The 16,573-nt window shown below is 33.5% G+C and overlaps 3 protein-coding genes across 3 annotated transcripts in view; 1 reads left to right on the top strand and 2 right to left on the bottom strand.

The window, feature by feature from the left end:
- LOC128924111 (uncharacterized) overlaps positions 1-16,573 on the bottom strand; it is a 521,511-nt gene that overhangs the window by 426,103 nt on the left and 78,835 nt on the right. The window lies entirely within an intron of this gene.
- On the bottom strand, positions 2,526-12,203 carry LOC105219331 (arrestin domain-containing protein 17). Its single transcript, XM_011195388.3, has 5 exons — positions 11,199-12,203; positions 8,057-8,409; positions 7,267-7,978; positions 7,033-7,200; positions 2,526-5,311 (listed from the first exon to the last, which is right to left on the bottom strand). The coding sequence occupies exons 1-5, from the start codon at positions 11,311-11,313 to the stop codon at positions 5,187-5,189; spliced, it is 1,473 nt and encodes a 490-aa protein (XP_011193690.2). The 5' UTR covers positions 11,314-12,203; the 3' UTR covers positions 2,526-5,186.
- Positions 13,094-14,456, top strand: LOC105219330 (pyridoxine/pyridoxamine 5'-phosphate oxidase). Its single transcript, XM_011195387.3, has 5 exons — positions 13,094-13,180; positions 13,275-13,331; positions 13,398-13,554; positions 13,616-14,072; positions 14,187-14,456. Coding segments are annotated over exons 1-5 (738 nt in total). The 5' UTR covers positions 13,094-13,179; the 3' UTR covers positions 14,253-14,456.

Genomic DNA, 16,573 nt, shown 5'->3' with positions numbered 1-16,573 from the left:
CTGATTTACGTAGAAACAAGTTTTTGACAGTATGCATGGCATATTCTAACCAAATTAAAAGTCTATACAACAACAAGCACACTGCAATTATATACGTACATTATTTAGAAAAAGTAAGTGGGAGCAAACAAGTGTTTAATATGTTTATACATATGTATTCGTATACAGGCGCGGCGGTTCATGTAAATTTCGGATGGGTAGAATAAATAAAAAAATAAATTAAAAAAAAATTATGTATTTATTACAAAACAGTTTTTCTTCTCGGCGATTTTGCTATAAACTTATCCATTAACAAATTTAAATCTAATTTTGATGCTTTATTTGCGTAAACGTGCAAAATAGCCACATTATTTAACCTGTCCTGGAGCATGGTTGAGCGTAAATAAGATTTTAATCTTCGAAGGACAGAGAACCTTCTTTCGTTCGAACATGATGATCCCGGAATCGTTATTAACATTCGCACAAAACGTATAAAATCAGGTATAAGCCCCTGACACCATTCGAGCTCCTTGCAAAAACTTAAAATTTCTTGGAACGTTTTGACACTTCTTTTTTGCCGTTTCACCAATTGCCAAAACATATTTCTGTCGCTTAAAAGTCGTTCCTTGTCAAAATCTTTTTAATAAAATTTAAGGACTTCGTCCACATTTTCTGTTGCGCACAATGTAAGTTGTTCCAATAATTTGAAAAATTGAGCAAAATCGTTTTCGAAACGACTTCTGAGGGACTTAATCAGCTGGTTGTACACTTCAAAGAACTGTTTTCAATAATATTCTTCAGGCGATTTAAATATATGGGCTTCGCTTGTGCCTTGCTCGAGCCGTTTACTTATTTTGCATTGACGAGGAAGCATAGGATCATCAAGTTCAAGTTCGACAGCGCTTTGCGTACTCTTTTTCCAAGCTTCTTCAAACTTGGTTTCACCAGAAGCTTCCAAAATTGCACGTACAGAATTCACTTTTTTGTAGGAGTCAGTAACAGAAAGGTTTGATTTTTGGAGTTCGGTGTTCAATATATCGATGCGATTAAAAATTTCGATTATCATTGTTAACATAAAAAATCTTTCGAACGATGCCATGAACTCAAAAAACCCTATCGCTTTGGCTGACACAGAACTGTCTATTTCTTTATCCGTAGATCGACAAAGAAAAAATTTTAGCAATATAGCGTAATTCGCTCTAACAGCCTTCAGGGATTTTACACGTAACACCCATCTGTAATGAAGAAAATAGTAAAAATAAAATCAAACACAAATTTATTTTGACGTACCTAGTCGGACAATAGGCTGCAAGAGACGGCAAAAGAATGTCTTTCTTTTGGTCTGTTTCATTCTGAAATTGACAATTAGAAGAACTGTTGCCAACTTCACCAAAAAAAAAAATATTTTTTTCCAGTTAAGTTTATTTAATTTCTTTTTCGTAATCATTACCCACTCGAAAAATTCCGTGTGGGTACAACTACCCACCATACCCACAGTAAACGCCTCCACTGCTCGTATATCTAATTAACGTTTGGATATTTGCTATAAGTAACAGATATGTAGTCGCAGCCCTCTTTTCACTTTATGGTGCGACTTGTATGTAGCCTCCGGGCGACTGATGATTTAAGAATTATTAATAATTATTTATTATTGTTATTATTCATATTTTCTACGTATTCGAAACCTACGCCGAGATAATTTTATGAAAACAGTTTTTTTTTTACAAATTTTGATTAAATTTATTTTATTATTTTTAATAACTAATTTTAATATTATTAAATAATAAATTGTTAAATAATAATTTTTTGAAATGTGTAACTGAATAATTGTCCATTTTCGTTATTTGACTACTAATCCTTAGGTGACGATTGCGACATATGTAGTTGTTTTAAATTCAAAAATATTATAAAACTAAAAATCATCCCCTATAAATGTTACATATACATATATATATGGTCCATAATCCAATAAGTCTCTTCTTTTTTAAGTATTGAAGATTATAAATTATGAGCTTTTCGTTAATTATTATTGTTATTATTCATATTTTCTACGTATTCGAAACCTACGCCGAGATAATTTTATGAAAACAGTTTTTTTTTTACAAATTTTGATTAAATTTATTTTATTATTTTTAATAACTAATTTTAATATTATTAAATAATAAATTGTTAAATAATAATTTTTTGAAATGTGTAACTGAATAATTGTCCATTTTCGTTATTTGACTACTAATCCTTAGGTGACGATTGCGACATATGTAGTTGTTTTAAATTCAAAAATATTATAAAACTAAAAATCATCCCCTATAAATGTTACATATACATATATATATGGTCCATAATCCAATAAGTCTCTTCTTTTTTAAGTATTGAAGATTATAAATTATGAGCTTTTCGTTAATTAAAAGCCACTAATATTTCTAAAATGATTATGTTTTCAAATATTTTAGCTTTAAATCAAACACTAATTTTGATATATATTAAATTTTATTTTATTTAAGGAAAAAAGTATGGAAATGCACATTTAAAGGCTTAATAAATAACATACATACAAATAAACAGGGAGATTTCTTGGGAAAGTGTTTGTTTTTTTGCTTAAAATTTTATTTATATTTAGGCATCTCCTTTTCTTCTCTGCAATAAATATGTATTTATATTTAAATATAATCTGTTTTAGGAAATGCTTAATTTTAAAAACTTATTTGGTATATTGATTGTAAATTTGAAAATAATATTTAGCCTAAATATTATATAAATCTTGATAAATATATATGTTTTTCAATTTAACATATTTGGTGTTGCATTGCTTGAAAGGCATTTTAAGATGATTTAGAAAATATGTTTTTAAATTCAATGTACTCCTTTTGTGTTTTAAGCATTTACAAAATAATTTCTGACAACTTTACTCTAGTTATTATGACAAATTTTTATTTTTTTTTTTTAAATATTAAAACATTATATTTTTATTGTTTAATTTTATTTATTTATTGTTAGAAAATATATTTTGATTCGCTATAAACTATTCCAAACAAGCAAGTTGCTTTCATGTTGGCCAATAATTATGGAAACATTTACATATTTTAAAAATGACAGCAGTGTTGTGCTTTTACACGTACATATATTAAAACATTTAGATATTCCTTACTTTATCTTAACCGCAATATTGAAGAATCTGTTGAGAACATTACTAACACGAAATTAATCATATTCACACCGAGTTGTTAGGAGCTACACATCGAAGACGCTTATGTGGCTTATACGGTTTACTGTGCGCTTTTATTTGTTGTGTTAATTAATTCAATTAATTAATTTATAGTTTCACTTTTTTTATACAAAATTCCATTGACTGGTTACGCAACGTGTGTTGTATAATGCCATTTTGTAATGCATATTTTGATTTTAAACAGTTTACCGTTATTTTTCATTATAATGAAATTTATTTCTAAAGTGACTATGGTGACATAATAACATTCCACTCTTAACAGGCAATTATAAACCTTTTCTACATATGTATATATTTCTGAGTATTCAGACATTGGGAATCCTCTACTTCATATTACGAAATCAAGACATGCTTCAACAAATCAAAGCTGGATAAAAATATTTTACACTTACTAGGCAATCTATGAGCCTCATATACTAGTAGCAGAGTTCCGAATTTAAAAAAAAAAAAAATAGCTGTAGCACCTTGGGAGAATGTCTGTTATTTGGAATATAATCGTAATAACTACAGAGTTACATAAGAAATTATTCTTAAAATTAATCGTGGTCATTGTAGGCTTATGAATTGGAATTGTCCAATTTGCTACTTTGCTTTGCCCCATATATGAGAGCTCTAGCCGCTCATTCTACATGTTCCTTCGTACCGTTTAAAAAACCGACAATAGATTTTAAGTTGTAATGAAAAGTTGTAAAATTTCAACTGAAGTGAAGTTGAGTTGTAGGCTATATTACAAATATTTATAACTAATTTATCGTCAAAGAAAAATAACACACTATATAATCAAAATTGAGTTTAAGAATTTCTGTGTTACACAAGTGAACCGTTCAGACTATTTCTACAATTTGAACAATAAGATATTTTTTTTATAGTACCCTTGCATTACTTTTCTATTATGTTGAACAATTTGTTTTAAATAAATGCTCACTGAAAACACTCATATTCATCTCAAATTGTTAAGCGAGATGTTTCTACCGCTGCCATTTTAACTGCTTCATTAAAAATTGGTCGCTCAAAATAATAAGAATTGTGATAAATTCATGAATTTGGAAAAAATTTAGTATGCTTTCCATGTATGCCTTATCTATAGCCAACAACTTTTTCTTGTGTTTGCAGACGGCTTTAAGTCAGCTACTTAAAGTGTGAAGTGCCATCATATTAATATCGCTGCTCAGAAAATATTTGTATATTTATTAATCTTTATTTGTTTTTAAATTTTAGTTATCTAAATAACTACGAGTATATAGCTATGTTTATTAAACTATTTGATGAATACTAATACTTTTAAAGTGTGGTCTGTGAGTGTGCATGTATTCGTCTGATTAAATTGTTATTGTTGATACAAATTTTATATCTTAACTATTTAAGTACAAGTGAAGTGTGTAATGAATATTGCTTTGAAAACATATATAATTATATATCACTTTTAAATTAGTTAGTATCAACAATTTTAGCTTAAATATGAAAATATCCACTATGCCATTTTTATAAAACAATTAGCAAATATGTAATACAAAAAGACTTATTGAAATGATAACCGTATACTTCATGTGTCGAATGAAATAAAGTTCCTGCAGTGAAACTTTAAACTAGTCGGAAAAGTACTAGTTTACAACTTAAAATTATTGTTCCAAATTTACTAGTCACAAAACCTGAAATCCTTGATTCGAACAAACATACCGACAAATACTATTTAATAGCAAAAATTTTTACTTAGACCACACTAGTCTGAAAAAATACTTTATAATCTGAATTTTCTTACCGTAACCGAACTAGACAAATTAGTCAGACAAATCCAACTTACCAGAAAAAATTAGAGATACAAAGATTTTTTATTTTGATAGAAATAGTCCGAAAAGTCAACGAGGTTTACCAATTTAAAGTTAAGTAGTCTACAACTAGTAGTTCATTTCACTGCAGGAATAATGCACTATTTGAAATAAATTTAAATTAAGTGTCTCTTTATTACAACTAATAAATATTTACATTATTTCTTCTCTTTACGAAAGATATTGAAACTGGTGGCACTAAGCGGTTGATGTGATGAATCGGTCGAATCCGATGACTGTAACTCGATACGCAGTTGCGAGGGTGACTCATCGTAGAGTGTTTCTATTTGAGGCGTTAGAGTAGTATAAGTAGCAGTTGTCGATCGTATGTATATACATTGGGCGCATGAGGGACAAAGACAGTGGGAATATTAGCGAGGATTTTGTTTTTTGCATATTGGAAATACAGTTGGAGTGTTGCGCATGGCGAGTTTGTTGATGAGCGATTATTTACGTGTTTGATGAGTAATGTGGAGAAAGTAAAGGAATACGAAAGACAGATTAGCATATATTTCTTTATAAATGTTTAATTATAATTATTTAAAAGAAAATATCTTGTGCGGAAAGACAAAAATTAATTACATTACTGGTGAGTTTAGCAGAAATCTAAAAACATTTACATTTAAATTATTAAAGTACATTGTCAATAAATACGTAGATAAGTAATTAATTCATTCCAAAGGATTATTATCAAATTATAACTAATTTTATTATAAAATACTAGAAATTCTAAAAAAATATTTTATAAATTCAGTTTCATGCAAAAAAACCAAATTTTGTGCTTAAATACTTCATGATAACTAGTCAGTATAGAACAAACTCAGTATATAGTAAATCTACATTGACATACATTTGAAACCCACCAGTTTATTTAAATTTGCAATAAAAACTTACTAATATTGAACCTTTCAGATTTCTATATACCACATAAAATTTTCTCCGGACCTCCGTTTTATTTATACTAAACATAAATGTCAAACATATGAGTCTCTTCTGACAGTTGGCTTGACAGCTATCCCTGAAGGAAATTCTATACCTCTAAAAGAACATCCTATGCAAGAAGAAGTATGTATTTTATAGCGGAGAGTATACAGTTTGTATATTTTTATATACTTAAAGTGTTCTAGCTATCATTATTATGATTATTATTAGTGTAGTATATTTATTTTGACGGAGAGAAAAAATGTCAATTGTCATATATTTAAATGTGCTTCTAAATAGTGTTGTTAAGGCATGGTATTATTGTTGAATAATAGTTATAAATATTTTCTTAAGCCTTAATTTATGTAATTTAATTGCTTAGAGTTCAAAAATAGCTTAAACATGAGTTAAGTCAAAAATGTATTATTATCTATTGATACAAATACATATTAATACAAATAAATATATATATATTAATTATATATGCTTGACACTATATATGCTATATTATTGATTGTAACTATTTTCAGTATGATTGTTAATTGCTTAATATTTTATATTTTAAATATTCGGCAGGCACACATACAAGCAGGCAGGCCAAAAAATACCGGTGGCAGACATTGTGTCAGAAGCACTAAATATTGTTTCGAAAAATAGTAGAAGTATAGTGCAATTTCAAATTCCTTTCCCATCAAATAATACAGACATTTTTCTAGTTATATAATTAAGAGTTTGATTTTTTTTGTTGTGCGTGCAGTTTTAATATTTTATAATATTGACGAACTTATGAGAGTTAATAAACTTTCGTAAATTTATTTAATTTAAAATTGTCTAGCTAAACTCTTAATATTTAACCAGAAAATATTTAATAATTATTTAGAAAAAATAATTAAAATTAAAATTTTGGCATTCCAACATTCTCGATACCTAAATGAGAGCATAAGAGCCACTACATACAAAATGCATTAACAAATAAAACGTTAATTAAATTTTATTATTAATTATGGCCTGAACTGAAAATTAGTTTTTTGGTTTGTACTCCAATCGTTCAATTCTAAATATCGGAGGTAGAATCATCACTACCGGGCGGTATGATGGGAGTCTCGTACTCGTAGTAGACGGGATAGCGTGGCTTAAACGACTCGGTCGTTTCATTGGAAACAATGCTACTTAAGCTGACATTTTGCAAGTATTCGCTGTCATCACAGAATTTATCACTTAACGCCATGGCATCTTCATACGAAGGCGGCACTGTAGAGAACAACATTAAAATCTAAATGATGTGGTACCAATTACGAAGACCACTTTTCTACTCACTCATTAGTTTATAATCGGGCGGATTGTCATCATCGGTTATAAGCAGTGTTGGTATATCGCTGCGGCCGCCAGCAGCTTCAGCTTCATTACTCTCCTGCGGTGACTCACCAGCGGCTTCTTCCGTTGCCACATCAGCTGTCTGCTCCGCTCCAGTCTCGTCTGCGCTCTGTCTCAACAGTCGGCGCCCATTATAATATCCACGTCTAATTGCATATTGTGTTTCTAATAAACTTGGCAAGCCTGCCGCTGCTGCCATACTATCTATAATTGGTATACTACCGATAGTTAACGGTATTTTTAGTTTCATCTTCCAATGAAAATCCGTTGGCTTAATTATAATCTTTATCAGATAAGTGATATTAATGGGGCATACAATTTTCAATGACGACGGCGGTATGGAGGGTAAACTGAGATATCCACGATAAACTTTACGACTCCAACGCAAAACATTACCGAATTGTTTGCGTGCGATAAGATGTTTATCATAACGGTACTCATGTTGTGGATCATGCGACTCGTAACTCACTTCCTGCTTCAGTTTGACTTCACAGTCCGTGATATCAATGGACGATTCGTTGTTAATATAAAGGACGAAATGAATTTTTTGGCCGGGTGCGTAACCGCAATAGGGCGTGGAGAATTTCACAGTTAACGGGCCTGTAGGACAGCAAAAGCTCCAGAAACGTTTGCGATCGAGGATTTCGAGAGGGACCTATGTTTAAAATAAAAAATATATTTGATTTTCTTAATGAAGCCAAATCTCTCCAACATATTTTTTATGCTCACTCACCCTATAAATCGTGTCCAAATTCAAATCTAACGGCTGTATCACCGTAAATGGCAACTTGAAGACCTTCGGATATCGAGCTGGCCGATCGATTGTGGTGATAATCTCATAGTGTATCTGCCCATATTTACCATCGAATGAGGTGGGCAGATTGTCTGGCAGTATTACGTGAAACGTATACGAGTAATCGCCGGCCGACCAGTCCATACACGAACTGCTCGCACATGAGCCGAGCACATACGAACGCGACGATAGATATGAGCGATACGCACGACACATAGCACGTTCACTATCGCGCGGATAACCTTTTTTTATCCAACGTATCTTCGCATAACCGCTAACTGTGATGTGTATGGCTGGAATGATTTGGAAAATATGGAAATTTGAATGAAATCGCGGCGTTAATATTTAATGAAATTAAAAAGATAAATATGCATTAATAAATATTATATGAAATTTATAACAAATTGTATGCAGACATATCTATATTTATTCGATTGATATGATCCAGTATTACTACTACTACCGATTTAAAACTATTATTTAGTATTCCCTAAATTCGTTTGTCATGTGTCTGATATGAATTAATACATTTTAGAATTTCCAATTTTCCGCTTGAAGTAGAGAGTTTTAATAACTGTGTTGACATTTATGGCGGCAAATATTGGGCACGTGCCAGCCCATTCAGGCAATCAACATGCCAACTGACTCATGCCAACCGAACACTAAACGCATCTAAATAGCAACCCCTACAAAATTCAATATAATCAAGGCTTAATATAAAACTGGGCGTACTATGGCAAATACAGAACAGCAAATTTCCAGAATAGTTTACAGAATGAAATTATCATACACAGTAATTACATTAATGTTGCCCAGCAGACCACATATACGTACATATATAACGAAGCATCGTGTGTATTTATGTTTCTCTTTTTTATATACTCTCTATTTAAGCACTTCATAAAGGGTCCTACGACTATGAATGAATGAAAGTAGTTAGGAAAGAGATATAAATAAAACCTTTTATTATCGGAATTGGATTTAAAGAATAAATATTTTCAGATTATTATTATAAATAAACATTGAACCGTAATAAAACTGATCTCGCTGCGTCTAAGCATTCAACTCTTAAATACTGTTATTTTAGAGAAATACATTTAAATATTATTTCAAAACTGTGAATTTAAGTGAAAAAACCAAAAAATTAATTAAACAATTTAACATGTTGATACTAAATTGTTTGCTTTGTCAAATGAAGCCCCCTTTACCATCAAGGCTATATTTGTACAACTATATGTATATATGTTCAATTTCCCTAGAATTTACACAATCATTTGCACAAAAATACTATTTCTGCAAGCAAATGAATTTTTAGCATGTACAAGCTACGAACAAAAGTCGTTAGGTTTCATTAAAGCATATACCAGTATATGTAAACTTGTAGAATGGCAAATGTCGCGACAATACTATGTCGTCAGCCTCAAACATGTCTGCTGATGCACATAGTATATGTAAGTAAAGAAAAAAGTCAACTTATCTACGGTAATATGCCAAGCCCCTGCTGTATTTATACTATATAAACTATTATTTTTTATTTTTGGTGACAGTATACATATATATGACTGTAGTTTAGAAAAATTATTTCTTGGTGCTATAAATGTAAGATTTTAAATTTTGTCACTGAGTGAGAGATAATAAAAAAATACATAGGCATTCAGGCAAAAATTATATATATATATACATATATATATTTGGAGTAGGAACCGCTTTAAGCGATTATAGCCGAATCCACCAGAGCGCGCCACTCATTCCTCCTTTTTTTATTTATTATAAATTATAGTAGCTTTTAATAAATACTGATTGAACAGTCAAATGGTTTATTCGAATATATGCTTTTATATATGATTTCTTATTCCAAGTGTGACTTATGAGTATGACATCTATTAGCTAACCAAAACAACATAAAAAGTACTGAATTGTCACAGAAGCTTGCCAGTTTTGGTATAAAAGCGGCCGAATCGACAAATCACATCTAACTTAATGTCATATGTTTTATTATACTCTAAAATACTATTTTCTATTGCCTTTGGGTTAATCTTCTTTTTATTAATTTTTACTATTTACTGAGATAATGCCATAATTATATAGATCATCCATTCTAAAACCTTATTTGATCCACGAAATGCCCGCTTCCGATAGTGTCGACCTGTTGATCTGATCTCCAGCATATACTATCCCGAATCAGCCAGACTAGGCTAGTTTTTTATGAAACCAGAAATCACTTGGGCGTGGTTCGGTTAAGGTTGTAGTTGGCAGCAGAATCATGGACCTTTTTTTTACAGAAAATATTATCGATTATTGATCGGGTCTGAAAAACAATGAGACATGGCTTCTGAGAGCACTTTAGTTGGTTAGTGTGCTTGTGAATAGAGACTACTTCACTTTTTAGAATAAAAGTATATCAATTCAATAACTTTCGAATTCCTCTTTGTAGTCTGTCTCAGAAGCGGTAACCGCTGAGGCTCGCCAAAAGTGATTATAGATCTATAATTTTATGGCATAAATATTCCAAATGCACAATTTATACCAAAGCTTATAATTAATAATTGGCATTTAATTAAAAAGCTAATAATGCAATTAATTTGAAATGTAATCACATTTTCATCCATTTAATTACTAAACTAATGACGCAACTAAAATTAATGACGCAATTGCTTTGCACACCAGCCAGTTTGCCAGCAACAGAATGCAAATGCAAGCAACAAAACGCATATCCAGCTTGAGCTGGGTCAGGGCATTTATGTAGCGCCAAGCAATGCGGCCAACGAGGCGCGAAACAGCACGAAAGAAATGGCAGAAACGATGACATCGGCGATGGTGACAATGTACAAATACATGCATAACTAAGTTATAAAATATATATATTAACGCCACTGACGTATTGCTATATTTTGTGCTGCGCACTTGTATGCAAGTATGTGCAGGAATATTATCTGCAATTTTAATCCAATTTGCAAAATTGAAAACAGCGAAAAACGCTTTAAATGCATGTCAGGCATGTTTATAGCTCACATTTAAATGTAAATATATGAAAACTGCAAGATAGCAAATACTTCTTCTCTTACATACATATAACGCTTACCTTTAATGCGCTTTGTTGCGTCGACGCTGAGGTCAACAATGCCGGACAGCTCCTGCCCAGCATAGTAAACACCTTGGGGATTATTATCAAAGGTAATAAGGCACTCAATGGGCATATAACTATGTTATTCACCAATTTATGCAACTTGAACTTTACGCTGCAATTTGTGTGTAGGTGTGTGTGTTGAATGTCAAAATGAATTGTATTCGCGTGAAATTATTAATTCCAATACTATAATTGCGTATGTTGCTGTTGATTGTGTGTTTAAGCTGTTGCAAATCGCACTGAAATTCACTTTAATTTCGAAACTTTCCACTGCTTCATTAATTAATTCATCACTTATTATTTTTATTTGCTTTGTGGTCTAACTTTGTCGCGTGATTCAGTTGTGTTTTTAGGTTACTCATACGCCTAGTGTGCCTTACTGCTATATTCGTACAGATTTATGCATATCGCACAACGCAGATACATGCGCATAAATTAAACATAAATGTGAATTGCTTGCACTGTAATCGCATATACTTTTCTTTGTATGTACATATATATTAATTTTATTATATATCTCTAACTAATAATTTGATTGAGGTGTGTTTATGTATATAATTTGCTCGCTTTAATTAGCAAATTTTCTTTACTTTACAACACTTTAATGCATTCTATTGCAAATTTTCGCCATCACATCCATTTTATTTGCCTTAACTGATATACATATTTCCACAATATATTTTTGCTTTTGCGCGCACACACACAGGGTTTTCACTTAATTTTGCAGTTACTTTTTTTGTATTATTTTTTGCCTGCCACACCGCCACTTCGAAATTGCTCTGCGTTAAAACAAGTTCCTTACGCTCGTATGTCTAACAGCCGTTTATGAATAAATGCTTATTTGATTTGACAGCCTGGTACATCGTCATCATTATCCTTGTACCGCATTTCGTTTTTTTACCACTATTTTTACTGCTCTTTTTAACTTAGTACTCTTGCTCTCTCTTTCTCTATGCGCTTCTTCATTACATTTGTATATTTTGTTTACATCCAATCTTGTTTACATCGCTTTCGGTCAGGGTTGGTACGATTGGTGCTGAGTGAAGTTGCTATTTTCTCAAAAATTTTACCTTAAAAATGAAAGGTTAGTTAATTTCGCATAATATAAATAAAAGTAAAATAGTTTAAATGAAAACCGGCTATAATCGCTTAAAGCGGTTCCTACGCCAAATATATATATATATAAAATAGTTTAAAATGCAGCCACAGTGGTGATTGTAAATTTATTTTTTTCCAAAAAAATATTTTTTGTTTTTTTATTTTCAGAAAAAAATTAATTTGAGGTTCTTCAATCCAAACTTCGGATTATTAAGAAGTTTTATTTCGTTCCTTCTAACTCTTCCGTTAGTGTTTCTCTGAGAAAATAGGTCTTAAAAGATGCTGCCAACACTATTTACAGTGCGCTAAAGTAATAAGAAGTTGGGAAACAAATTCTAAAGCGTTTAGTTTGTGTAACAAATTCGATTGAAAAATTAATTAATTAATTAAGTTAAGGATTTAATTTGTAAATATTTGAAAAAAAAAACATTTTTTTTATTTTAATTAAGTTGAACTAAATAATAATTAAAAGCCATTAACAGCGCGAAACGTCAAGAAATAACATGACTCTGTTAACAAACTGTTCATACTACATATGTGCTGTAAACCAATTTGTAGCATGAATGCGTACAGTGTACTTAATTATACGACAAATAAAGTTTTCAAAACAAAAAGCTTTTTCACTGCGAAGCTTTTAGCGTCAGCTGTGCAAGTCATAATAGAAAAAAAGCACAAAACGGAACTGTCAAAAACAGCTGGAGCGCAGAATGGAACAGATAAGAGAAGAGAATAGATAAGAGCAACTTACGTGGTAAACAATCACACAGCAAGTCGCTGTTCAACTAGCTGTCGGACCACACACGTTCAGTCGATATTAATAGAAAAGAAAATAAACAAAAGTAAGTGTTATCTTCCCGTAAACCAGCTAAGAGTCGTAAAAATTAAAGCAGCATATAACATAACAAACACCCTTTGTGCATTTCCACCGATCAGTGCGATTACAACAGTTGCTGGGCGTAAAGAAAATGACTTCGTCAGTGAATTTATCAGGTAATCATTCGTTTTGTCTATATTAATCATTGCCTTTTTCACTTAAAAACATGAAATATTTCACAGCGCTTCGTATGAAATATCGTGAAAAGAAAGACGTATTTCTCGAAGAAAATATCAAAGTAAAGCAGCCCATTAAGCTATTTCGCGAATGGCTAGAGGAAGCGGTAAAGACAGAGGAACTCATCGAGCCAAATGCCGCCTGCATAGCAACAGTGAATAAGTATAGAAGTAGAAAGTAATAACATTTTATTATGCGTAATCACATTTGAATTTTTTTTAAGAGACGGTAAGCCCTCAAATCGTTTTGTGCTACTCAAAGATGTCACCGATGACGGCTTTCGTTTCTTCACCAACTATGGCAGTCACAAAGCACAAGATATTGCGGACAATCCAAATGTGGCAATGACACTTTACTGGTTGCCACTACGTCGACAGATACGTATCGAGGGCATGGCAGAGAAGATATCTAAAGAAGATTCACTAGCGTATTTCCATCAACGTCCGCGTGCCTCCCAAATCGGTGCTTTGGCTAGCGAGCAGAGTTCGCGTATACCATCACGTCAGCACTTGGATGACATTGAACAGGAAATCAAAAAGAAATTGGGACCTGATGGCGAGGTACCGCTACCAAATTGGGGTGGTTATCTTATACGACCACATACTATCGAATTTTGGCAGGGACAAACCGATCGCCTACATGATCGCATACAGTTTCGCCGTGGACTAGAAGTTGAGAAGGTATTTTAGTATACAATTGCGTGGAATTCTGTCCAACTCTAGTATATAATCATCTAGTTACTCCACACATAGAATTCTTCATATGCATATGCTAATTGAACGCTTTAATTTCAGGAAGTCGATGGCAATTTGATACATAAAGGTGAAGACGGCTGGGTCTATGAGCGTTTGGCACCATAGAGTGGGCCCTAAACGGACACTAGTCATAGGTGAAACACAACAAGTACCTAAAGTAGGATCTGTGAGGCTTCTATCAATAATATATTTCAGTTGTACCTATGCTGTGTACAACTCTGAGCAAAAGAAAATTAAATTCCGTTGATCAATTAAATATAATTTGTATATGAATAATTGCAATTAATAAAAAAAATGTATGTAATTATATTTATGGTGTTGGGATTAGCTACTATACTTGTATGTATGTGATTGGCGTTCAACCGTTTAGCCGGTTATAGCCGAATCGATGAGAGCGCGCCACTCTCTTTTCTTCGCATTTCGGCGCCAGTTGGAGATTCCAAGTGTAACCAGGTCGCTCTCCACCTGGTCCATCCAACGGAGTTGAGGCCTTCCCCTTCCTCGGCTTCCTCCGGCGGGTACTGAATCGAACAGTTTCAGGGCTGGAGTGTTTTCGTCCATTCGGACAACATGACCTAGCCAGCGTAGCCGCCGTCTTTTTATTCGCTAAACTATGTCAATGTCGTCGTATAACTCGTACAGCTCATCGTTCCATCGTTTGCAGTATTCGCCGTTGCCAATATTCTGAGGTCCGTAAATCTTGCGCAAAATTTTCCTCTCGAAAACTCCAAGTGTCGTCTCATCTGATGTTGACATCGTCCAAGCTTCTGTACCATAAAGCAGGGCGGGAATAATAAGCGACTTGTAAAGTTTGATTTTGGTTCGTCGAGAGAGGATTTTACTGTTCAATTGCCTACTCAGTCCAAAGTAGCACCTGTTGGCAAGAGTGATTCTGCGCTAGAACTCGAGGCTGACATTGTTGGTGTTGTTGATACTGGTTCCCAGGTATACGAAATTATGTACAACTTCAAAGTTATGACTATCAACATTCACGTGGGAGCCAAGACGCGAGTGCGCTGACTGTTTGTTTGATGACAGGAGATATTTCGTCTTGTCCTCATTCACCAGAACAATCGGCACGGTTGTTGCTTCCGCTGATATCAATATCGGCGTACGCCAACAGCTTTACACTCTTGTAGAAGATTGTACCTTCTCTATTTAGCTCTGCAGCTCGTATTATTTTTTCCAACATCAAGTTAAAGAAGTCGCACGATAGTGAGTCACCTTGTCTGAAACCTCGTTTGGTATCGAACGGCTCGGAGAGGTCCTTCCCAATCATGACGGAGCTTTTGGTGGTGCTCAACGTCAGCTTACACAGCCGTATTAGTTTTGCGGAGATACCAAATTCAGACATCGCGTCATAAAGGCAGCTCCTTTTCGTACTATCGAAGGCAGCTTTAAAATCGATAAAAAGATGTTTAGTATCGATTCTTCTCTCTTGGGTCTTTTCCAAGATTTGGCGCATGGTGAATATTTGGTCCATTGTCGATTTTCCAGGTCTAAAGCCACACTGATAAGGTCCAATCAGTTCGTTGACGGTGGGCTTAGGTCTTTCCCACAATACGCTCAATAGAACCTTATAGGCGATATTTAGGAGGCTTATCCCACGGTAATTGGCGCAGATTGTGGGATCTCCCTTTTAATGGATTGGACAGAGCACACTGAGATTCCAATCGTAAGGCATGCTTTCTTCCGACCATATTTTGCAAAGAAGCTGATGCATGCACCTTATCAGTTCTTCGCCGCCGTATTTGAATAGCTCAGCCGGTAATCTACCAGCCCCTGCCGCTTTGTTGTTCTTCAGGCGGGTAATTGCTATTCGAATTTCTTCATGGTCGGGTAATGGAACATCTATTAAATCGTCATCGATTGGGGAATCGGGTTCGCCAACTCCTGGTGCTGTACTTTCACTGCCATTCAGCAGGTCGGAGAAGTGTTCCATCCATAATCCCAGTATGCCTTGAACATCGGTTACCAGATTACCACCTTGTTCTCTAAATGAGGATGCTCCGGTCTTGAAACTTTTGTTAAGTCGCTTAATTTTTTCATAAAATTTTCGAGCATTCTCTCTGTCTGCCAGCTTCTCAAGCTCTTCGTACTCACGCATTTCGACCTCTTTCTTTTTTTGTCTGCAGATGCGTTTCGCTTCCCTCTTCAGCTCTCGGTATCTATCCCATCCAGCACGTGTTGTGGTTGTTAGCAACGCTGCGAGGTAGGCAGTCTGTTTTCTCTCCGCTGCGAGACAGCATTCCTCATCGTACCAGCTGTTTTTTTGACTTTTCCGAAAGCCAATGGTTTCGGTTTCAGCGGTACGCAGTGAGTTTGAGATGCCGTTCCACAACTCCCTTATACCGAGATGCTGATGAGTGCTCTCAGAGAGCAGGAGTGCAAGTCGAGTAGAGTATTTCGTGGCTGTCTGTTGCGAT

The sequence above is a fragment of the Zeugodacus cucurbitae genome, chromosome 2 (assembly GCF_028554725.1).
Source record: "Zeugodacus cucurbitae isolate PBARC_wt_2022May chromosome 2, idZeuCucr1.2, whole genome shotgun sequence".
NCBI classification, from domain to species: domain Eukaryota; kingdom Metazoa; phylum Arthropoda; class Insecta; order Diptera; family Tephritidae; genus Zeugodacus; species Zeugodacus cucurbitae.
This window is presented reverse-complemented; position numbering and strand designations above follow the sequence as displayed.